The sequence below is a fragment of the Lissotriton vulgaris genome, chromosome 10 (genome assembly GCF_964263255.1).
Source record: "Lissotriton vulgaris chromosome 10, aLisVul1.2, whole genome shotgun sequence".
NCBI classification, from domain to species: Eukaryota; Metazoa; Chordata; class Amphibia; order Caudata; family Salamandridae; genus Lissotriton; species Lissotriton vulgaris.
Window position 1 is genome coordinate 197,134,563 of NC_141698.1, and position 25,063 is coordinate 197,159,625.

Genomic DNA, 25,063 nt, shown 5'->3' on the forward strand with positions numbered 1-25,063 from the left:
GGGAGTGTAGTGCAAGTGTTCACGGACAACACCACCGCCATGTGGTACTGCAACAAACAGGGCGGGGTGGGGTCGCGGACCCTCTGCCAGGAGGCTCTGCGCCTCTGGCAATGGCTGGCACATCAGGGCTTGACTCTGATGGTTAAACACCTGGCAGGTTCTCTGAACGCCAGGGCGGACGAACTCAGCCGACGGTTCTCGATGGATCATGAATGGCGTCTGAACTCGGACGTGGCGCAAGGCCTCTTTCAGCAGTGGGGATAGCTTTGGTTAGATCTATTCGCCACCGAAGGGAATGCGCAATGTCATCAGTTCTGCGCGTTGGAATTTCCAAGGCGGCACTCGCTCGGAGACGCTTTTCGTCGCGAGTGGAGCTGCGGTCTGTTGTACGCCTTTCCGCCTATACCACTTCTGCCCAGAGTGCTGAAGAATATCAAGCGCGACCGGGCACAAGTCATCCTTGGGGCGCCGGACTGGGCACGAAGTTACTGGTATCCCGAGCTACTCAGTATGTCAGTCGTTCCCCCCCCCCGTTCATCTCCCTCTTCAGGAGGACCTTCTGTCGCAGCAGCAGGAGACGGTCCTCCACCCGACCTGTCCAGTCTCCACCTCCATGCTTGGAGATTGAGCGGCGACAGTTGAGGCCATTTGACTTGCCTCCTGAAGTCTGTATCATCATTCTGGCAGCCAGGCGTCCCTCCACAAAGTCGGTATACGCCTGCTGGTGGAACAGATTTGTGGCATGGTGCACAGCAAAGGCTGTGGATACCCTCAGTGCCCCTCTTTCTGAGGTTCTCCTCTTTCTTCTCTCTCTTGCCCAGCAGGGCTCTGCTCTGGGCACTGTCAAGGGCTATCTTTGATCCTTTCTGAGGCTGCCTGACCAACCTTCTTTGTTCAAGTCCCCTATCGTTAATCGATTCCTGAAGAACATCACTCATACGTTTCCTCCTGTTCCCTTCGTGATGCCTCAGTGGGACTTGAACCTGGTTCTTACGTTTCTGATGTGCGCTCCCTTTGAGCCACTTCACAACTGTCCTCTTCGCCTTCTTTCTTTGAAGACTGCCTTCCTGGTAGCCATCACCTCTGCCAGGAGAGTGAGTGAGCTCCATGCTCTATCTTGTAAGCCTCCTTTCCTTTCAGTCCATCCGGACAAGGTTGTGTTACGGACAAGGCCCTCCTTCCTACCCAAGGTAGTCACGGCCTTCCACATTGGGCAATCCATCACGTTGCCCACCTTCTTTCCGCCTCCGCACCCTTCGAGAGAGGAGGAGAGGCTCCACCGTCTGGACCCAAAACGTGCGCTCTCATTTTATCTGAATCGCACACAACAGTTCCGGGTGGATGATCAACTCTTTGTTGGATACGCGGGCGCTAAGAAAGGGAAAGCGGTGCACAAGCTGACCATCTCCCGGTGGATTATCTTGTGCATCCAGGCGTGTTACTCCTTGGCTAAGAAGGAACCCCCTGTTGGGCTGAGGGCTCATTCCATTCTAGCCACGGCCACTACAACTGCCTTGGGCCGAGGTGTGCCCTTGCAGGACATTTGCCAGGCGGCTACGTGGGCCTCTCTGCACACGTTTACAAGACACTATTGCCTGGACAGTCAAGTCCGGAGGGACGGCTACTGTGGCCGTTCCGTCCTCCAGGACTTTCTGGTGTGATTATTGGTTCGCAGACCCACCACCACGGGGATGGTATTGCTGGGGTATCTATTCTAAGGTAAGGAATCTATCACTAACGTGTCTCTTTCAGATGCACAGATTACTACTTGTGTAACAATATATCTGTAAGAGACATTAGTTAGTGATAGATTCCTTACCGACCCACCCATCCTCCCCGTTCTGCGCACCGATATCTAGGGTTAAGGTCATCCCCTTTCAGGGCCCTAGTTTCATGGCACCAGTGTTGGTTTTTGGCATGGCTCTGCGCTTCTGGCGCGGAAAAGCTGTGTCTAAGAACTGACGTCAGCACGCGGAGGCGGCGTCTAAGTACTCCGACGTCATCACGGCGCCCACGACGCAGACGACTGACGCGGAGCCGCAGACGACGCCTACCGACGCGCAAGGGTAGTACTGCTACGCAAAAGTTTGCGGCTCCAGTCTGACGCCTGGGGATATTCTAAGGTAAGGAATCTATCACTAACTAATGTCTCTTACAGATATATCATTACACAAGTAGTAACTTGTGCGATAGGCGACTCCTCCCTTGGTCTATAGTGCGCATGGGCATCGACTCCATCCTTAGATTGTTTTTTGTTCCGCCATTGGGTTCGGATGCAACTTTTGTGCACAAGTTCGAAAAACTTTTCGACGCGAGGAAAACTTCCATACAACTCTTCAACTTAACTTTAAACATCTTCAGCTTCGACCAACTTTCATCTGCTCCATTCCGGTCGTCGACGCGGGCCGTTGGGCTAACCCATTGAGGCTTACGGCTCATGGAAAGGACGCCATTCAAGAAATGTCCCCAATGTGGAGCAAAATTACCGCACAGTGACCATCACAAGGTGTGCAACCTGTGCCTGTCACCTGAACATGACGAGTCCAACTGTCCAGCCTGCGCATCCTTCGATTGAAGAAGACTATTCTGGATCGAAGAGCTCGTCGACACATCATGCAGAGATCAGCTCCCGTGGGCATCTTCGACGAAGGCCCAGATGTCCCAGTAGAAGATTCCGAAGATCTCCAAATCGTGTCAGAGGCAGAAGACTCAGACGACCCCATCTCTCCTGGTCAAAGAGTGAGTACTACTGCCCCTACCCCAACCCCGCCAATAAAACCAAAGGCAATGGTCAAGTCTTCACCTGCTGGCCCCAGTCGCAACCGAAAACACACTTCAGAAGCCCCGCCTCCTGGTCCGTCTCCGAAGAAAAAGATAAGCCTCCCAGTAGCTCTGGACCGAGCAAACTGCATGTACCAATCCCACTGAAACCGAAAGAACTCTCAGCTCCGATATCGATTCAGACGCCTTCCACCTCCAAAGATAAATAGGCCCGAAAACATCAAAGCCCGTGGATAAACCGGCTTCGAACGTTTCCAAGCCTAAAAATCCTGCTTCGGCTCCGAAATTTAGAGCCTCGGAACCAAAACCTACACCTAAGGTCTCTACCACACCTCCTAAAGCCAAAGACAATAAAAGTCAATACCAACCCCGCTCGGAACCGAAAAATCTGCGCCTAAAGCGGTTCCTGAGGAATCTGAACTTTTTCAGCCGGATCTTGTCTATCCTAAACAGAAAAAGATTCATATTGATCCAGAAACAGGACATGTCACCACTGTGCCATATAGGAAAAGGAAATCGGACACAGCACCTGCTCCTTCAGTGCCTTTAAAGAAGAAGGACTCTGCCACATCTCCTTTGCATCCCTCTTCTCCTATACTTCCTTTTAATCCTTCTCTTCTTCCTAAATCTATCACACCGCCTCAAAATGAACCTTCTCCACCTCATACACCCACAGATGAGGATGATGATGAGGACTTAGGGGTGGGGGGTGACCCAGATGACCCTTTCACGTTTCCAACTGGCCCACATGATTGGGAGTACCCTATCTCAACAGATATACCAGATATCCCAAGCCCACACACATACCCCTCAAAGCCATCTCCCCCAGAAGATAATATTGGTTTTGGGCAGTTAATTAAAAGGACTGCCATCTATACTGGCGTCACAATGTAATGTAATGTAATGTATGTTTTCTTGTAAAGCGTACTGCTGCCCTGAGGCGTCGTGGCGCTGTAGACCGCTGGGGAACCCGTCCTGGCTATCCCTGTGAGACGGTCCCTACTGGGTATCTCCAAGGTGAAACCAGGCATCCCCGGCGAATGTGGGGAGCCATTGTGGAGATGAGGCAAGCTAATGCCCAGAGTTGCCGAGTGTTATCCCTGGTTAGAGTAGGCACCAAGGCGAGAATTATCGAGTCCGCTGACCCTGGTCCACGACCCTGCCGCGTCTGGAATTGAACCCTGGTCCCGGGCCGTTCTCTGCTTCCGGGTCTGCCGCCTCTAACCAGTGAGCCACACCACTCCAAATGATACTCAGATGATACAGCAGAAGATGATTCTCAGTTGGATACATTTGAACAGTCCCAGAAGACAGTGCAAATATTGACAATGATTAAGGGAGTCATTAAACAAGCCCCAGAAGTGTTTAAAGATCCGGTACGTGCCAGGATTCTTAATCCTAGAATAGAAAAGAAGTATAAACCTGGCCCTGCAGACCATGCTTACATTAAAGGACAGCTACCTTAGAATCTCTAGCAGTTTCCAACGCTAGAAAGCACGCCAACTCCCAAACCTCTGGAGAAGCGCCACCCCCTGATAAAGAATCCAAATTGCTGGACACTTCTGGTAAAAGGGTAGCTGCACAAGCGGCCAATTATTGGCGCATAGCCAACATGCAAGCACTTCTCGCAAGATATGATAGGGCTCACTACGATCAGTTAGAAACCCTACTACAACATTTGCCTGACCAATATAAAAAACAAGCACATGATCTCATTCAAGAGGGCAAGCTCATTTCAAATGCGTCCATAAAATGTGCACTTGACACAGCAGACACTGCCTCTAGATCAATCAATACCAGTGTACTACTAAGACGACATGCCTTGCTGCGCATCTCAGGCTTTAAGCAGGAAGTCCAGACTAGTATCCTCAACCAGCCGTTCAACCAACAACAACTTTTTGGCTCGGCTATAGATACTGCACTTGAAATAATAAAGAAAGACACAGAGACTGCCAAGTCCATGGGATCTTTACAGTCTCCATAAACATGTGGCTCCTTTCGTTGCTCCTTCTATAGAGGAGCCTCCAAAGACATTGGAGCAGACAACTCATCTTCATTTAAAGCCGCTACACAAACATCCCCTAATAGAGGATGCTTTAGAGGCTGATACAGAGGAAACAACAATAAAGGAAGAGGTTGAGGGAATAACAACACTCGTACCTCCCCTAACACAAAACAGTGACTTCCCTCCGCTCCCCCCAGGCCATCCCACTCCAGTCGGGGGGAGATTATCACAGTTCCTACCTGTCTGGGATTCCATCACAACAGACAGGTGGGTAAGACAAATTATCTAGTCTGGTTACTGCCTAGAACTTACAGCTACCCCCCCACACACACCACCCAAGCAGCGTCCCATGTCCACAGAACTTCTTGCGCTCTTAAAACACGAAGTTCTCTCACTGCTTCAAAAGCATGCAATAGAGAATGTTCCCTTACAACATCAAGGGACAGGGGTTTACTCACTGAACTTCCTAATACCGAAGAAAGATGGGATTCTAAGACCAATACTAGATCTCAGGCCCCTCACACTCAGATCATTTTCATATGATCACTCCCCAACAAGTTCTCCCGCTACTGCAACAAGGCGATTTCCTTGCCACACTACATCTCAAGGACGCCTACTTCCACATTCCCATACATCCTTCTCACAGGAAGTATCTAAGGTTTGTAGTGGATGGACAACACTAGCAATTCAAAGTCCTTCCATTCGGAGTCAACACTGCACCCAGAGTGTTCACAAAGTGCCTTGCAGTAGTAGCAGCACACCTCAGAAGACAACAGATCCATGTCTTCCCATATCTTGACGACTGGCTAATAAAAGCCAAGTCACCCAATCAGTGTGTTCAACACTCTCATCAAGCCATTCAAACATTACACAATTTGTGGTTCACAATCAACTAATAATAATAATACTGTGATTTATTAAGCGCGACAGCTACCCCCAACACAGGGGTGTCCCGGCGCTGAAAACACAAGGTAATTGGGGCGTCGGAGGCAGGCGTGCTTAATTTCAGGTCTACAGTACTGCTGTCTTGAACAGCCATGTCTTCAGGGCTTTTTTAAAACAAGGTTCTGACTTGGCACTGCGCAACTGGGCAGGGAGGGAGTTCCACAAAGCGGTTTTTTTAACCGAGAATGCTCTCCCACCTAGCCGTGCTTTCTCAAAGCGCGGCGTCTGTAGCCAGTTGGAGGAATTAGATTGCAACACCCTGTTTTGTTTATAAGGACAAAGTCTTTCCTTGAAGTACTTAGGGCAATTTCCATTCAGAGCACGATAGGCCATTGTCATGGCGTTAAATATGATTTTTTTCTCCACTGGTAACCAGTGTAATTTATGTAAATGCGTAGAGACATGTTGTCGGAAAGGAATCTGGCAAACCTGTCTCGCAGCCGCATTTTGAATCATCCGAAGGCGATGAATTGCATATTTGGGGAGGCCAAGATACAGAGCGTTGGCGTAATCTAACCTGGATGTGACTGTAGCATGTACAACTGTTTTGCGGCAGTCTTCCGGTAAAAAATGCAGGATTTTCCGGAGATTTTTCAACTTACTAAAACAAGTCGCAGAAATGTGTTGCATTTGGGCAGAGACGGTCAGATTTGCTTCCCATTTCACTTCTAGGTTGCGGATAGAGGTGGCCCGGGATGGGCGGTTTGCCCATTTCTACTGGCCACCAGAGCTCTGACTCTGGCACGTTACCTTGCCCAAAGAACAGAACCTCTGTTTTTTCCGCATTCAACTTTAATTTATTAGTTTTCATCCACCCTGCTATATCGCATAGACACCCCTTGAAATTTTTAAAACCATCCACCGTCTGCTCCTTAAAAGAGAAAACTAGCTGGGTGTCGTCAGCATAGGAAATAGCTTTCACCCCCCCAGTTGGCAATCAGAGAGAACAGAGGAGCTAGGTAGAGGTTGAAAAGTAAAGGACTCGATGCTGAGCCTTGAGGTACTCCGCACCATAGTTGTTTCTGCTTGGATTCGTATGGCGTGAGGGCGACTTTCTGCGTGCGTCCGCTCAAATTAGAGGTCAGCCATGTGAGAACATTTCCCTCCAACCGTTCTTCTTTTAGTCGCTCGCCAAGTATAGTGTGGTCCACAGTATCAAAAGCTGCCGTCAAATCCAGGAGCACCAGCAACGCCGGTGCTCCTGAGTCCAATGACCACCTTATTGACTCTGCCACCTCCAGTAGAGCAGTTTCTGTACTAAATCCTGCTCGAAAGCCTGATTGAGTATCGTGCAGGATCCCATTCTGCTCAATAAAGCTTGTCAATTGGCGTTGCACCAGTTTGTCCAGCATTTTTCCTGGGGCAGGCAGCAGTTAAATAGGACGCAGGTTTTTTAAATCATCTGGATCTCCGTTTTGGTTTTTTTTCAGTGGGAGAAGAGTAGAATGCTTCCATTTATCCGGAAAGATGCCTGTTTTCAAAGAGGAGTTCCAAATCTTTAACATCCCATGTAGGAGAGTAGGGTCTGCAATCCTATGGTCACCCCAGATTTTTGCTTTTTGCTTCACTGGTTTACAACTTTCCCTGGCTGTGGGCCTGCTAATCAGACCCACAGCCTAGCTGTTCTCTCTCTAAATTGACATTCATGTACCTTAGGTGCATTTACCAATTGGTATTGGGTCACTCTTGTAAGTCCTTGTACAGTGTACCATAGGTACCCAGGGCATAAGTGAACCCAAGGCCTACCAGGGGCTGCAGCATGTATTATGCCACCCCTGGCTGGCCCTCCAAATCTGATACAACTGGCTGATCAATCAGCTGGGGCAAGGTGGCGTAATCACCCTTTGCTGTAGATATAGTATACCTATATCTAACCCTAAAATGGACACACATACTCCTATAAGTCACTCCTATGGCAGGCCTTAACAATCCTGGAGGCAGAGTGCTTGGAATTATGTGAGATAGTGCTCTGGCATGAGCTAAGCCTTTCTACAGCTTTCGGAACCAAGTCCTTTAGCCTTTTCCATGATAACGCTATACCATATACTCTTAAGTGCATTATAATCCTCGCGGTTATTGCTAACTTTTGCATAGCATTATCAAAACATGTCGAGTAAGGTGTCAACTGAATTGGAATACTACCCCCTCGCCAGTTTTGGCGACGGGGGTAGCATTCCACCCTTTTAGAGGGACACGACATGTACCTAACTGTGAACCCCGGTTAAAGTTAACCCGAGCCTCAGCATCACAAAATGGATGCTGCCACCACAGACACAAGTCTGACCTCCTGCTGCTGGGAGTCCTTCCAGCGAGGGAGGCTTGGAAAAAGGGTTTCCTGCCTTGGGAGGTGCTAGCACCACCCCAGACATGATTTTGTGTATTGGGTATGACAGGGCTGAAAGGAATGAGACATGCCTGGGGCACACAAGGTGTCCCTGTGCATACACCGGTCTAAACCAGTTCCTGGGGCTCTCCAGCCCCAGCTCTGGCGCAAGACCGGACAAAGGATAGGGGGTGTAACCACCCCCCTTCCTGGTCCCACCCATAGGAGGGACCAAGTCTTAGTACAGCCCCCTTTAGCAGGATAAAGGTAGGAGCTGGTCCCATTCCAAGTTAGATTATTCCTGAGCTGAAACTCTACAAGAAGAAACTCTGGACTTCGACTTTCTGCCAAGAAGACTAAAGAAATCTCCCTTGTGGGCAAGGAGTGTCCACCCTGCACAAGCAGGCACCATCAACGTCCAGCGGCTTCCCTTTGTCGTCTTCCCTCGAGGATCCAGACTTCAGAGCCCGACGAGACCCGGATTCCCAGATCTCTCCGACCTCTACCTACATCTGCAGCACTGCTGAGATCCGTGGGTGCGACGAGACACGTGGGAACGGCCATCTTGCAAGAAGCAGCACTTCGCTCCAGCACGACCTCTGAGGTAACCTCGACCAAGTGCTTTGGGGACTGAGAAGCCCCGACCCCGAGCAGCTCCTGCACCGAAGACCAGCCCTCCAGCATCCACAAGATCTGCGTGGGGCCCTTCGGACTGTCTGCTGCTCGACGCGTTGTCTGGTCATTTGCCGGCTGGCTAGTGACCTCCTAGACGACGAACCTTGAAATCCGATCTGCTGGACTGGTTGCTTCAGACTGGCCCTTGCTTCCCTGCAAAGGAGAAGCACCCCGGACCCTCCTGCTCCACTCCAGATGCCGTTTCCACTCACCGCATGTGTTGCCTTTGCCAAGGCCTGTTGACTCTGGATCAGACACCGCTGACAGCGAGAGCCTGCGTGGGACAGCTCGTGCCTCCATCCTGGTCGTCGAAGTCACATCCTGGTCCACGTGGCTGCAGAGACAAGTGTCCACTCTTCACCTGATCTCGACGACGTCATCTGGTTCCACTCCTGGTTCCACTCCAGTCACTGGCTAGTGACTTTGAACATTGTCCCCTCTGCTTTCAGGTCCTTCTCTTCACTGATCCACCCTTGGATCACACCGGACATCTTCCTCCTGGTCGCCTGCAGCATCTTTTCTTCCAGGCTCCATAGACTTCAACGCCGGAACACGACACGACTTCGCACCTATGCACTCGCAGCCTGTGGGTGAGGTAACAAGAGCATCTCGTGCTCAAGGGTAGATTGACTCTCCTAGTGTCCAGTTCCACAGTCGTTTTAGTCCTAACTAGTCGGGATTGTCGGTACTCACCTTTTACTTGAACTGTACTGTCCATAGAGGTTGTTACTCATCTCGCGTGTGAGTTCACACTCTGCACACGCGTTCCGTGGGCCTCCTATTACTTACCTAAAGTTAGGGTAGTGTAGTCCCAGCGATCCTACAGCCTCTGGATAGCTCCATTCCTTCTATCGACTTTCACATTCCACTTACTTAGTATATGGTTTGTTGTGCCCCTAGGGCAACATTGTAAATTGTGCAACTTAAACGTATTTTTCTTAAGAGTCTTGTCATGTGCTTAGCCCTCCGATCTCTTAAAGAGTTCAGAGGTGTTTGTTAGTTAATAAATATCTTGTTTATTTTCATAACTACCTGTGTGGTGTTCTTTCATTTGGTATTCAAGGGGTTATATGTGGTAAAACAGCTGGCTTCACATGCCAAAAGAGTTTAGCCTAAGACTGCTTTGTCCATGCTACCATTAGGATAGCTGGTCTATAAGGTTGACTTACAACCAATCACCAGAAGGGTTGTTTGGACTGATATATGATGCTCACTAGGTCTAGTGATCACGTTGTATCAGGCCAACTTCTTACATCCCATCCAGCACCTTCCATAATTTAGGAGGGCATGGATCATCTGGAGCTCCAGAATGGCATCTTTGAATTTCGATTAGGGCATCCTGTGGCGAAATAGAATAGAATTCGCTCATCCTAGGTATTTCCCCCCGAAGTACAGAATAGTCCTCTTTCATGGTGGCCTCTGGAGCCCGAAATGACTCATAGACCTTTATGATTTTATCATCAAAGTAGTTTGCAATCTTATCACACAGGGCTGGGGATGCGGTTACTTCTGTCTCCATTGCCTTGGGCTTAAAAAAGGATTGAACCACCTTGAAAATCTCGAGACCAAGTCGCATCTCTAGCCCTCTCATATACACCAATATCTGGGAGCCACAATAAACACCTCCACAGCTCTAGTGTACCCCAGTCCAGTAAGGATAGCAAGCATACAAGCCCTCGGCACAAAATTTCAAGTCCAACACTTTCTACCAGCCAGAGTGTTCATGCAGCTCATAGGCATGATGGCACTTGCATGTTTATTGTACCATATGCAAGACTTCAAATGTGTCCATTACAGGAATGTCTAGCACATCAGTGGAATCGGGCTCAAGGACAACTTACAGATCTGGTGTTGGTGGACAGCCGCACACATCGCTCTCTGCAGTGGTGGAACACCAAAAACTTGTCCATAGGGCAGCTGTTCCTCGAACCTGTTCCACAGATAGTACTTACAACAGAAGCATTTCTCACAGGATGGGGAGCCCATCTCCTCGGACATACCACTCTGAGCAAATGGACCAATCAACAAAAAGTGATCCACATCAATCACCTGGAGCTACTAGCAATATTCCTGGCACTAAAATCTTTCCAAGTACATGTACAAAACAAAGCTGTCTTGATCCGGACGGACAACATGACAGCCATATATTACATACAAAAACAAGGAGGCGCACATTCTCTGCAGCTGTCCCAGATTGCACAGAACATTTGGAGATGGACCATCCCACAACATATATATCTACTTGCCGAACATCTTCCAGGAGTTCACAATCAGATTGCGGATCTGTTAAGTCAACAGACACAACAGATTCACGAATGGGAACTACATCCCCAAGTCCTTCTACCATTTTTCCAAATATGGGGCCAACCTAACAAAGATCTGTGCGCCACACACGACAACGCAAAATGCCCAACCTTCGCCGCCAGGTTTCCCCAGCCGTTGTCCAAGGGCAATGCAATATGGATGAACTGGTCAGGCAGATTTACGTACGCTTTTCCGCAACTCCCACTAATTCCACTAGTGGTACGCAAGCTCGGACAACAGTCTCTCAAACTAATCTTAGTATCTGAAAGAAACACGTTAGTGTTAGATTGCTTACCTTAGATTCCTTACCATAGAATATCCCCAGGCGTCAAACTGGATCTGGAAAGTTTTGTCAGCAGTACCCCTGCGCGTCCATGGGCGTCGTCTTGCGGCTCCGCGTCCGTCGTCGTGATCGCTGAAATGATGTCGCTGGAGTACTTAGACGCCACCTTCGCGCACTGACGTCCGTTAATTTTTCTGCGCCAGCAAGCGCAGATCCGGGAAGAGCACGTACCCGGAGTCATTTTTTGACCAACTTTTTGGACATTTTTGTCTGTCTTTTTCAAGTCGACTCGACTCTTGGTACCAGTAGCGATGCCCGTTTTCAAGCCGTGTGACGCCTGTCACCGACTGATGTCGGTTACCGACCCCCACCGCCGGTGTGTCTACTGCTTCGGGGCCGACCATGATGACAAGTCGTTCCCCGATTGCTGGTCCTTGACGTTGAAGGCTAGGCGGGAGCGTTCCCGTAAGCTCATTGAGCTCCGGCAGTCGGCTCTGCGCCGCTCAAGGTCCCGGTCGAGGAGGAGGTTGAGGGACCAGTTGCGGAACTCCAGTCATCATCGATCGTCTGGGTAAGTCGAGGCTTGGCAAAAAGAAGTCGAAGAAGCATTGTCGCTCTTCGACTTCCCCTCGCGACTCGGCTGAGGGTTCGGGTGGCGCCTCCCACCCGGCTCTGACGGGTCCCGCGCAGTCGCTTTTGGATCCCACACCCTCCGGTCCCTGGACTCGATGTGACTCTGGCGCAGATCTGAGACTTCCTCGTGCCCATGAGGACTCTCTTCACACCGTCGTGACCCGCTGGCGCGCCTTCGGGCCCTGCGGGTCCGACTGGGGGTCCTAGCCCTGTGTTGCCGGCGGCTTAGGTCTCTGCAGTGCCGGCGACTTCGGTCCTGGCACCGCAGGACCCCGTGGGATCCAAGCGTGGATCCCGGTCGACACCAGTTGACCTTACGACTCCTCTGCTGACGCCAACCCCACGGTCACACCTCCAGTGCCATCTTCGGACGACACCGTCCCCGGTTTCAGCCCGGGCTTGGCGTCGGAGCGACGCCGTCTCTGACTCAGACTGGTGAGCTTTTCACCTATGCCCAGGCTCTGTTATTTTTGCCTGTTTATCAGGACACGGATGGAGGGGAGGACTGGGAGGGGTCTGAGGACCTTCTGGCACAGCAATGCCAGTTAAGCCAGGACTGGGCAGATGAGGTGGGGGGGGCCAGTGGTCCAGACACCTCGCCTGATGCTGGTTTTCTCTCTCCTCCCTCCGTGGCTACGGAGGAGGGGGAAACTTATGCTGTGGTCCCTCCAGCGGCCGTGAGCACTAACCTCCTCACCGAGGTGCTTCAACCGCTGGTCAGCTCTTCGGAGCCTCTGCTGCAGTTTAATGAGGCCCTCACTGACGTTCTGATGGGCACTTGGTCTAGGCCTACCACAGTTCCCCCTGTGAATCGGAACGTGGCCAGGCGCCACCACCCAGCTCCGGGCGTCCCCTGCTTTCTGTCCACCCATCCCACCCCTGAGAGCCTGATTATCCAGGCCGCCACGTCCCAAACCGCGTTCCCTACCGCTCCCCCGGACCAGGAATCCAAAAGGCTGGAACAGTTTGGCAAGAAACTGTTTTCCTCTGTCAGTCTAGGGTTGCGGTCCATCAATACTGCATGCCTTTTGGGCCATTACACCCACTCTCTGTGGGATATGGTGGCGGACGTGCTGCCCCGGTATCCGGTGGAGGCCAAGACACAGATCGCCCAAGCTCTTCCTGAAGTGCGGGATGCAGCACGATACTCCTTTTGATGTGGACTTGACACCACGAACTCGCTGGGTAGAGCAATTGCAACTACAGTGGTGATTCGTCATCACGCCTGGCTGAGGTCTACCAACTTTTCAGTGGATGTCCAGAACACTCATGTTCATGCCTTTTGATGGCCGTCGCCTCTTTGCGACAAGGCAGATAGCAAGCTGGAGCGCTTTAAGGACTCCAGGGCTACAGCCAAGTCCTTGGGCCTTTCGGCCCAGCGCCAGCAAACCTCTGCTTTTCGTCCCTTTCATGGCCACGGAAGGGGTGCTCCCGCACGTTCGTCCACCCACAGGCCCCAGAACCAACCTCAGCGCTGTCGCAGACGTGCAGTCCGCTGTGGCGGAGCAGGGGGTCAGAGAGCCTGTCATTCCACATCTGCTCCTGCAGCATCCACCTCAAAGCCTTCCTAGTCCGAGCTTTCAGGCCCATTCCACGCCAGTTGGAGGCAGGGTTCGCCATCACCTACTCCACTGGCATACCATCACTTCGGACAGGTGGGTGCTGCAAATCGTCTGAAGGGGCTACTCCCTCCCCTTCGAGACGACCCTTCCAGCCATGCCACCGCAGTACCACCACATGTGGGGGGATCACTTGCAACTTCTGCAAGAGGAAGTTATGATCCTCTTGGCCAAGGGGGCCATTGAGCGCGTTCCTAGGCCAGAAGTAGGGTGTGGATGTTATTCCCACTACTTTCTGGTTCCCAAAAAGGGCATAGGGGGCCTGCGCCCTATCTTGGACCTCAGGAGCGTCAACGTCATCCTCCGGAAGGAGAAGTTCAAGATGCTAACTTTGGCACAGGTTCTGGCTGCCCTAGACCCTGGAGACTGGATGGTAGCGTTGGACTTGTAGGACGCTTATTTCCATATTCCCGTCCTGCCGGCCCACCGGCACTACCTGCGATTCACGGTAGGCCATGAGCACTTTCAGTTTACCGTGCTCCACTTCGGCCTCACCAGTGCCCCTCGGGCGGTGATCGCAGCTCATCTGAGCAGATATGGGGTTCCAGCCTTCCCCTATCTCGACGACTGGTTGTTGAAGGCGGGCTCACCCCAGACAGTCGTCTCCCACCTCCAGACTACGGCCAACCTCCTGCATTTGCTGGGGTTCTCCATCAACGTGCCGAAGTTGCACCTGATTCCCTCTCAGAAGCTCCTCTTGATCGGAGCGGTTCTGGACTCGGCGCGGTTTCGGGTTTATCCTCCTGAACAGCGGGTTCGGGATATTTAGGCTCTGATTCCGATCTTTCATCCTTTATCCCGAGTTTCGGTCAGGATGACCCTACGGCTTCTGGGACTGATGGCCTCCTGCTGGTGCATCACGCCAGGTGCCAAATGCCGGCTCTGCAGTGGGACCTGAAGTTCCAGTGGGCACAGCATCAGGGCAACCTGTCCGACCACGTCCTGATCTCGGAGGGCACTGCAAGATAGCTGCAGTGGTGGCTCCCGGCTCCACATCAACCTGTTGGAGCTTCTGGTGATTTGGCTTGCACTGAAAGCATTCCTTCCCTCTGTCCGGGGCAGTGTAGTGCAAATGTTCAGACAACACCACTGCCATGTGGTACTGCAACAAGCAAGACTAAGTGGTGTTGTGGACCCTATGTCAGGAGGCTCTGCGCCGCTGGACATGGCTGGAACGTCAGGGCATCACGCTAGTGGTTTAACACCTGGCAGGTTCCCTGAACGCCAGGGCGGGCAAACTCAGCCGTCGGTGCATAATGGATCACGAGTGGCGTCTGAACTCGGATGTGGCGAAAGGTCTCTTTCAACAGTGGGGAGAGCCTTGGTTAGATCTATTCGCCACCGAAGAAAACGTGCAATGTCATCAGTTCTGTGCGTTGGTATTTCCAAGGCGGCACTCTCTCTGCGACGCTTTTGGTCGCGAGTGGAGCTGAGGTCGGTTGTACGCCTTTCCGCCTATACAACTTCTGCCCGGAGTGCTGAAGAAGATCCGGCGCGACCAGGCCAAGTCATCCTTCTGGCTCCAGATTGAGCACGAAGATACTCGTATCCCGAGCTACTCAGTATGTCAATCGATCCCCCGATTCAACTGCCTCTTCAGGAGGACCTTCTGTCGCAGCAACAGGGGAGGGTCCTCCACCCGGACCTGTCCAGCCTCCACCTACATGCTTGGAGATTGAGCGGCGACAGTTGATGCCATTTGACTTGCCTCTTGAAGTCTGTAATGCCATTCTGACAGCCAGGCGTCCCTCCACAAAAACGGTAAATGCCTGCAGGTGAAACAAATTTGTGGCATGGTGCACAGCAAAGGCTGAGGATCCTCTCTCTGCCCCTCTTTCAGAGGTTCTCCTCTTTCTTCTTTCCCTGGCCCAGCAGGGCTCTGCTCTGGGCACTATCAAGGGCTATCTTTCGGCCATTTCAGCCTTCTTGAGGCTTCCTGATCAGTCTTCTCTTTTCAAGTCTCCTGTTGTAAATAGATTCTTGAAAGGCATTACTCACATGTTTCCTTCTGTTCCCTTTGTAATGCCTCAGTTGGACTCGAATCTGGTGTTAACCTACCTGATATGTGCTCCCTTTGAGACACTCCACAACTGTCCATTACGTCTTCTGACTCTAAAGACTGCTTTCCTGGTTGCCATCACCTCTAATAGAAGAGTGAGTGAGCTCCAGGCTCTTTCCTCTAAGCCTCCTTTCCTTTCTGTCCATCCGGACAAAGTTGTTCGAGGATTCGTCCTTCTTTTCTACCCAAGGTGGTTACTGCCTTTCACATCGGGCAGACCATTACCTTGCCCACCTTCTTTCCGTCTCCTTATCCCTCAAAAGGGGAAGAGAGGCTCCACTGTCTAGACCCAAAACGTGCGGTCTCTTTTTACCTGGACCGCACACGACCGTTCCGGGTGGACGACCAACTCTTTGTTGGCTACGTGGGCACTAAGAAAGGACGGGCGGTGCACAAGCGAACTATCTCTCGGTGGGTCGTTGTGTGCATTGAGATCTGTTATTCCTTGGCTAAAAATTAACCTCCTGTGGGGCTGTGCGCCCATTCTACTCGGGCCACAGCGGTTACTACTGCCTTGGGACGGGAGTCCCTTTGCAGGACATTTGTCAGGCGGCTACATGGACCTCACTGCACACTTCTCCAAGCACTACTGCCTGGACAGCCACGTCCGGAGAGACGGCTGCTTTGGCCGTTCAGTTCTCCAGGACTTCCTGGTGTGATCTTGGTTCGCAGACCCACCACCGAGCTTGTTATTGCTGGGGTATCTATTCTAAAGTAAGGAATATAACACTAAAGTGTTTCTTTCAGATGTACAAGTTCTTACCTTTGGTAACGATATATCTGTAATAAACATTAGTTAGTGTTAGATTCCTTACCGCCCCATCCATCCTCCCCGTTCTGATACCTAGGGTTAAGGAATTTCGCTATCAGGGCCCTAGTTTCATGGCACCAGTGTCGGTTTCTTGCAAGGCACTGCGTTCCTGACACGGAAAGCTATGTGCAGTACTGACGTCAGCGCGCAAGGCTGCGTCTAAGTATTCCAGCGACGGCATTCCGGCGATCACGCTGACGACGGATGCGGAGCCGCATGACGCCTGGGGACATTCTAAGGTAAGGAATCTAATACTAACTAATGTTTCTTATAGATATATTGTTACCGAAGGTAAGTAACTTGGCAGCTCACATATGAGCTTGCCAACCATGGTTCACAACACTGCTGGAACTCTCACTAGTTCCACACCAAAAACTGCGCTTGTCCCCATCCCTGCTAACGCAGAACCATGGATAGATCAGACATCCAGATCCAGGTCAGATTAATCTGGTGATCTGGCTCCTGAAGTCCTAGAGTTTGGGTATCTTAACCTACCACCGGACTGTATGAAATCATTAAAGAAGCCAGACGACCTTCTACTAGAGCTTGCTATGCTGCAAAATGGAAAAGATTTGCCATTTATTGCACCAGTAACCATATTGATCCACTGGATGCCTCCATCCAGAATATCATTTGCTACCTACTGCACTTGCAAAGATGTAATCTAGCATATTCATCCATACGTTTACATCTAGCAGCACTTGCTGCTAACTGGCAAAACAGACATTTGTCACTATTTAGAGTCCCTGCAATTAAAGCCTTTATGGAGGGCCTAATAAGAATCATTCCTCCTAGGATACCACCCTCTCCAGTATGGAACCTAAATATGGTTCTCACCAGGCTAATGGGACCCCCATTTGAACCTTTACACTAATGCGAACTGCAGTTCCTCACATGGAAAGTAGCTTTTCTTGTTGCGATTACCTCTTAGAAGAGTAAGTGAGATCCAGGCTTTAACCATACAAGAGCCAGTCTTACAATTACATTGTAACAAGGTGGTTCTCAGAACAAACCCAAAATTCCTTCCTAAAGTCATCTCTCCATTTCATCTTAACCAATAAGTGGAGTTACCAGTGTTTTTTCAAAACCCAGGCTCCGTAGCAGAAAGAGCTCTACATACCCTGGATGTCAAAAGAGCACTGCTTTATTACATTGACAGAACAAAACCTTTTCACAAAACAATTGTTCATAGCCTTCTCCACACCGCATAAGGGGAATCCCATCTCCAAAGTTGGATTTGCAAGGTGGATAGTAAAATGTATCCAGATATGCTACCAAAAAGCTAAACGCATCTTGACAATTCCCCCTAGAGCGCACTCTGCATGAAAACTAGGGGCCTCTATGGCATTCTTAGGGAACATTCCTCTAGAGGATATCTGTAAGGCAGCAACATGGTCTACAACTCGCACCTTCACTAAACACTACTGTGTGGAGGTGCAAGCCAAGCAGCAAGCTTCTGTGGGCCAAGCTGTTCTTTAAACTCTTTTTCAAAATACTGCAACGGATACAGGTGACCATCGCTAGGCGAAATACTGCTGTATAGTCTGTTAAGTATGAGATCTGCAGCTCATATGCCTCGAACGGAAAATGCTACTTACCAGTATGCATCTGTTCTTGGCATGTAGAGCTGCAGATTCTCACACGCCCACCCGCCTCCCCGGGACCTGTATCTGTTCCAGTTCTATCTTTTTTCGATATACACACATGGACATATTTTCTGTTTCTACTAACTCCATCATTTCCCATCATGGCGAAAAACAATCTAAGGATGGAGTCGATGCCTATGCGCACTATCGTTCAAGGGAGGAGTCACCTATCTCGTGACTACAAAGACTTCTTCCAAGACAACAACAATGTCCGAGCATCCGAGCCCAACACCAGATAGCGATCTAATGCTAAGTGTGAGAATCTGCAGCTCTACATGCCAAGAACAGATGCATACTGGTAAGTAGCCTTTTCCTTCTTCAGCATGGTCATTGATTATCTTTCCTGCAGTGCAGCGGGGTTGATACATGAGCCCACATTTCATTTGCATTTCTGTTACGCAAGTACATAAAAACTTTTATTTGGAGACAACAGGCTGTGTTGTATGCTAGTTAATATGTGAGTGGATGCTAATCAAAATGATTGTGAAAGAAAAGCTATTTAGTCTGTAATGAATTGCTTGGTTTTAGAAGATTGAATACACCTGCTAGTTTTCCCTGCATAATGTAATTTTTTTTTTATTCTGTGCAGCTGTGCGTTGTAACACTATTCAAAAAACCCAGCCAGAGGTGATGTCGCAGAATGCGAAGAAAACCATCCAAAAAAATCTTGCTACATCAGCAGATACTCCACCAAGCACAGTGCCAGGCACTGGCAAGAATATTGCCAGTAGTCCAAAGAAGGCGGTCCGTGATCCGAAAACAGGCAAAGGTAAAGCCCTTCAGAAAGTCTTTGCAGTTCATAGAGAATACATTTCATGTAAAAGTATCTTTGGAAAATATACCAAATTCGATTTTCTTTGAAGATTTTGTAATGGATAGTATTGATAATTAAGCAGTGTCCAACAACCAATGTGTTCAGTTATTGTTTTGGGTGATCTTTAAGTGATTTGGCCTTTCATTGCTTGGGATAATGGCTAACATGGATCATGTACTGAACTGAATGCCCCTGAGAGATTTCATGATTAATATTTTGTATTACCTTGGCTAGTGTACTTGTAATTTAGTGCAGTGTTCTTGTAATTGATACCTTCTACCCACACATTTCCATAAATTAAAAAATATCGAGGCATAGTCTTGTAAAAATGAAGCTTTTCACAGAGAGGACTGAATTAGATCCTGCAGCTTTGGGGTCTTATCAGTGACATTTCACAATAACAGATGTGACATCCTTGTGATTAATTTTTCGATATCCAGAGTGGATCTATGACCATTAGAATTAATATTTTATTTTGTCCACCCTTGCTAACTTTTTGCTACTTTATTCCTGAAAAATGTGTGCCCTCTGAAAGAGCCTTAAATACATCAGTTTTGATCCCTAATTATTAAACAGTGAAAAATTGTCAAGGTTCATACGCTTCTGTTTAGCAATGTATAGCTTATCCAGCAACCTGTAGATAACCTTGACCGTAGTAGGCAAGGAGACTCCAGTGGCAGCAAGGTCAAATTATCTTCCACTGCAGCTGCTGCTGATGGCACCTTTGGGTTCTCTTGCACTGAATGTTGACATTAGTATAGGTGTCATTAAAAATGAATTCCTATCAAAACTCCATCCCGACCCTTGGATCTCTGTGGCTGCACCTCTGCTGACACTAAGGATTCTGATTGGCCGCGTAAATCCTCCTCATAAGTCCCATTACCATTCATTTTTTTTTTTTTTTTACTTTTTACAACTAGAGAGGCAAGTCAGATTTATACATATTCTCTTAAGAGCAAAGCAACAACAACATTAGAATGAACTCTCCTCTGTGAAGTACTCCTGAACCGGACCTGTAAAATAATTTTTTTTATAATACACGTGAATCTTTAGAAGGATACAGAACTACCATCACTATAGCAGTGTTACAGGTGTGTTTCCACTGTCTCATAAGTCGTTACTGTGTGTTAGGGAAGACCTCAACTCGATATTTATGTGGGAGGCCACCACCCATATCTCTTCATTTGGCCCCTTTTGGAGATTTTACAGAGGTTCAAAAAGGAATCTCTGTGCCTAATGAGTGACCTTAGTTTGGACAGAAAAGGAAAAATTATTACAGGAACAGTTTTGGTGCACATTGCAGAAGATCTTTTGGGCGGATTCTGATCCCATTGACATGCTTAGTATGTGTCATCATGACAAATGTTAGCATTGAGGGATTTAACTTACTGCTTACCCTACTAATACTGCTGACTGTCTTTAAGCAATGCATTTGAGTGTGTGTGTGTGTGTGTGTGTGTGTGTGTGTGTGTGTGTGTGTGTGTGTGTGTGTGTGTGTGTGTGTGTGTGTGTGTGTGAGAGACAGAGACAGTTTCCTTTGGTATCCCCACCCTCCTGAGCTATACTTGTTCCCCTCTTAAAACACGCAGCAGCGTACATTTTTGAACTCATGTTGCCCATGGTGAAAAGTAAGGCTAACGGTGAGACTGACTCTGAGGCTGCTGGTCCTCATGGCCTCCTGCATCCTTCTGGTAACACATGCCCGCTGGCATATGTGGGACTTGAAGTCCCAGTGGTTCCAGCATCCGGGAAATCTCTTCAACCTTCTCCAGATATTGGTGGAAACTGCAAAAGATCTGCAGTGGTTGCTAACCAACCCAGATTGGGTCAGGGAAAGACCCCTTTCTCTTCACCACCCAGAGCTCACAGTGGTGATATAAGGAAACAGTCTTTTTCGCAGGTTCACCCCCCACTTTTTGCCCCCATTTCAGCAGCTAGATATTGTTGTGATGGCTCAGAAATGCCCTGCACCCTGGTAAACAGGACTCTGTGCTTCTGCTCTGACCCTTTAAATTGTGAATGTTTAATTGGCTTGTCTCCAATTGGCACAGACTAACTTACTGTAGGTCCCTAGCATATGGTATTGGTGATATTCGGGGACTGTAAGTTAGAGTGCCACCCCCTGGGACTGCAGCACTTGCTGTGCCAACCTGAGTGGGACAAAGTAAAACGTGGCTCCTAGTCTGCCACTGTAGAATGGAAGAGCATTTTTAAACTGCTAACTTGACTTTGCATCCAAGGTAAAGGCAAAGCCCAACCCTCCTTTTTTAATATATGTAAGTCACCTCTAAGTTAGGCCTAAGGAGCCCTAAGGCAGGGTGTTCTATGTTAAAAAGTACATCTGATAGAGACTTCTAGCTGCAGATTCTTTACCTTTGAATTTCTCCGGTGTCAGGCTGGATCCGGGAACTTATGCTGAGCAATACCTCAGGTGCGCGTAGTCTGGTGGCTCCTTTCGGCTATGTGTGACGATGGCATCATTAGCGTCGGCTATGATGTTGTGGTACCTATATAGGCACCACCCGGGCACGCAGACGTCGGTTCTTTTCTTTCTGCGCCAGTGCCGATCCGGTAAGAGCTACCCCTCTGTCGCTTTTTGACAGTCTTGTTCTTGACTCCGTGTCGGCTTACAGATTTTTTTCCCTCGTGTGCATGAGGATGTCTTTAAGCCGTTCGGATCTGTCCCCGCACAATGTTGGTCACTGATCCCCCACCTAGTCTGCCTCTGGTTTCACAAGCGCGACCACGATCCAAAGTCATGCTTGGAATGTCAGGCCATGGCTCCTCAGACCTTACAGGAGCAAGATTTAAAGCTCCTTGTGGCCCGACAGCCGACACCGTCAAGCGAGACTCCGCGGAAGTCCTGTTCGAGGAAGAGGTGGTCGCGAGGCAGCTCTCGGAGCCCAAAGTCCTCTTCATATCACTCGAGGTCGTCGGGGCACTCGGGTGAAAAGGCACAAGAAGAAGTTGTCGTTCAAGTGGACTTCATCTTCACCTCAACTGTCGTCTATCGACGGAGCAGAAAGGAGCACAGACACTCAAGGCATGGCGACCTCCCCTGGCATCGCACCCGAAGTTGTGCCGCCAGTGCCCATCTTTATCCCCAATGACACAGAGCTGGAACAACGTCGCTCAACGCCGATTCCGACGTCGATCGAAACCCAGGGTTTCTATGTTGTTGCCTGAATACTTTGTAGATGTGTTAAGCTCGGGAGAGGAATAGGAGGGGGTCTATGGACCCTCTAGAACACCAGGATGACTCTGCAGAGCAGTTGGACTGGTATGGGGAACTTAGGAAAGCTGTGGACAGGATACTTCTCAAGATACTGGCATGCTCTCCCCGCCAACTGTGGCTACAGAGGAAGCGGCATCTTATGCCATGGTGGTTAAGAGGGCAGCATAGGTTCATGGACTGGTGCTTCCCTCAGTGGCGGTCAGAACTAATCTGACTGAAGTGCTTTAGCCTGGGGCTTCCACTTCGGAAGCCATTTTGTCCTTTAATGAAGCACTTACTGATGTCCTTTTAGGCACGTGGTCCAAGCCTAGGACAAGGGCTCCTGTGAATAGGACAGTCGCATGCTGCTATTGCACAGCTCCGGGCGACCCAAAGTTCCTCGGGCAACACCCCAACCCAGAAAGTTTGGTGGTGCAGGCCTCTACGGCACACGGTGCGTTATCTTCCGCTCCTCCAGATAGGGAATCTAAGAAGCTGAATTAATATGGGAAGAAGATGTTTTCTTCCTTCAGCCTGACATTGTGGTTGGGGAACACTGCGTGCCTATTGGGCTGTTTCTCCCACTCCCTTTGGGAGACGGTTATGCAAGTGCTGCCACAGGTCCCAGAGGAGGTCCGGGCTGCGCTCTGTCAGGCAGTTAAGGATGGGAGAGCTGCAGCAAAATTCACCATCAGGTGTGGCCTTGATTCAACGGATTTGCCGGGCAGATTGATTTCCACGACAGTGGCATTGAGATGCCACGCCTGGCTTAGGAAAACTGGCTTCTCGGATGATGTCCAAGCAAATCTGATGGACATGCCCTTTGATGGAACCCGCCTTTTTGGGAAAAACTGCATATTCGGCCCTTGTGAGGTTCAATGAGTCTCGAGCTATGACCAGATTCTTGGGCATCTCCAACTCCTCATGGCCAGTCTACCATTCGCCCCTTTTGTGGCAACGGAAGGGGTTTCCTGCCTCCTCAGCCCTATCCCAGCCACCGTCATGCACAGGCTTCCCAAAGCGGGCGGGGACATGCAGGTGGTTCATTCAGGAAGGCTATTCTTGACTTTCCTTTCTTTTACTCCTCCCATTCCGCCATATGAGGATCATTTAAAATTGCTTCAGCAGGATGTTGAGCTTTCTTGGCCAAGGGAGCTATAGAAAGGGTCCTAGTTTCAGAAGTAGGCAGTGGTTGTTATACCTGCTACTTTCTGATTCCGAAGTACAACAAAGGGATGCGGCCCATTTTAGATCTTCGGACCGTCAATCTCTTCCTCAAAAAGGATAAATTCAAGATGCTCACTCTAGCTCAGCTCTTGTCTGCCCTAGACCAGGAAGACAAATTGTTAGCGTACCTGCAGGAAATGTATTTTCTTATCCCCATCCTGCCAGGCTACAGGTGTTGTGAGAAGTTGTCCTGGCATATGATGTCCACTATTCTAGTGGGTACCTTGAACCATTCCAAACGACCCTTATTGATGGTAGGTTTAGACAGCTTTTATAGAAAGCTATCCTAGTGGTAGCTGTGGAGAGCAGCCTTCAGGCTAAGTCTTGAAGGAATGTAAAGCAGCTTGTTTTACCAGTCTATAATCTCTTGAATAATCAAATGAAAGTACACCACACAAGCTGTGTATATATATATATATATATATATATATATATATTATATATATATATATATATATATATATATATATATATATATATATATATATATATGTATATGTATTTATTCTAAACACAACCACTCTAGTCTCTTTATGAGCCTAGAGGCAGAAGCACAATACAAGAACTTAATTAGCACACAGTAAACAAGCACAGTATACGTTTTGCCCTAGGGGGCCTCACAAACCGTATACTAAAAAAAGTAGTATAAGAACCACGTGAAAAATAGAAGTGAGGCCTAGGGCCTGTAGAACCGCTAGGGCATTCAGGAACCACCCAAGGTACGGACGCAGGAGACCCACGGGGGACGCGTGCAGTGTCTAAACACAGCTGCGAATCACCATTGACTTCTATGGAGAAAGTTTAGGTTAGAGTTTTAAAGTTTAAGGACACTTACGAGTAGAATGCGAGCGAACCCCTTCAGTACTAGACACTTCGGGAGTCAAGACCCACGGGAGCACCGAAGTACTCGTGTTACCTCACCCAGGGAAGCCGGGTGCATAGGTGTCTTTTCGTGTCTGGTTTCGTCGTCGATTCCTATGGAGAGCTGCAAAGAAGTGCTGCAGGCGACCAGGAGGAAAGTGTCCGGGTGGATCGGAGATCTGAAGAACCTGAAAGCAGAGGGGACAGAGTCTGGGTCACTAGCCAGTGACCAGGATGGCGACAAGAAGATGCCAGCAGATGTAGGGTGCTTTAAGGTGAAGAAGGTGAAGCTTGATTATTCAGCCACGAGGTCCAGGGGGTGTCGACGACAACCAGGAGCTGGATTCGAGCTGTCCCACGTCAGATGCCAAGTGCTGCAGTGTTGGTATCCGGATTGGACCCAACAAGCCTTGGCAACAGTATCCCATGCAAGATGACAAGATTGGCTTTGGTGCAGACCAGCAAGGTCTGAGGGACTCACCCTTTGGAGGGGAGTCAGGGCACGTCTGGAGCAACCAGGGATTGTCCTTTGTGGGGACTCACTAGCTAACGGACTAGGGATCGTGAAGGAGCCTCGAGCGGAAATGCAGGAAGCGGACCCACAGAACATTTTTTAAGTGTAGGCCTCTAAGCTTCGGTGCAAAAGGTGCTCGGGGCGAGGGCAGCAAATAGCCCAATGCACAAATTCAGGAAACTTTGGGAAGTAGTTGCAATTGCAAAATTGCAGGATGTACAGGAGTTCCGGTCCCACGTCTCTCGTGATAGCTACAGGTCTCACCTCTGCTGGGGACTCGTGTCAGCCTCGAAGGTGTCTGGAAGGCCGTGTCCTGTGTCGCAGATTCTTCAGGATCCGTCGGGAGCCT

At 49.5% G+C, this 25,063-nt stretch overlaps 1 protein-coding gene across 1 annotated transcript in view; it reads left to right on the forward strand.

The window, feature by feature from the left end:
- Positions 1 to 25,063, forward strand: part of SMG1 (SMG1 nonsense mediated mRNA decay associated PI3K related kinase) — a 1,828,328-nt gene that overhangs the window by 1,747,040 nt on the left and 56,225 nt on the right. The window contains exon 61 of the mRNA XM_086940872.1: positions 18,674 to 18,853. Coding sequence (XP_086796998.1) covers positions 18,674 to 18,853 — 180 coding nt within the window. The remainder of the gene's footprint in view (positions 1 to 18,673; positions 18,854 to 25,063) is intronic.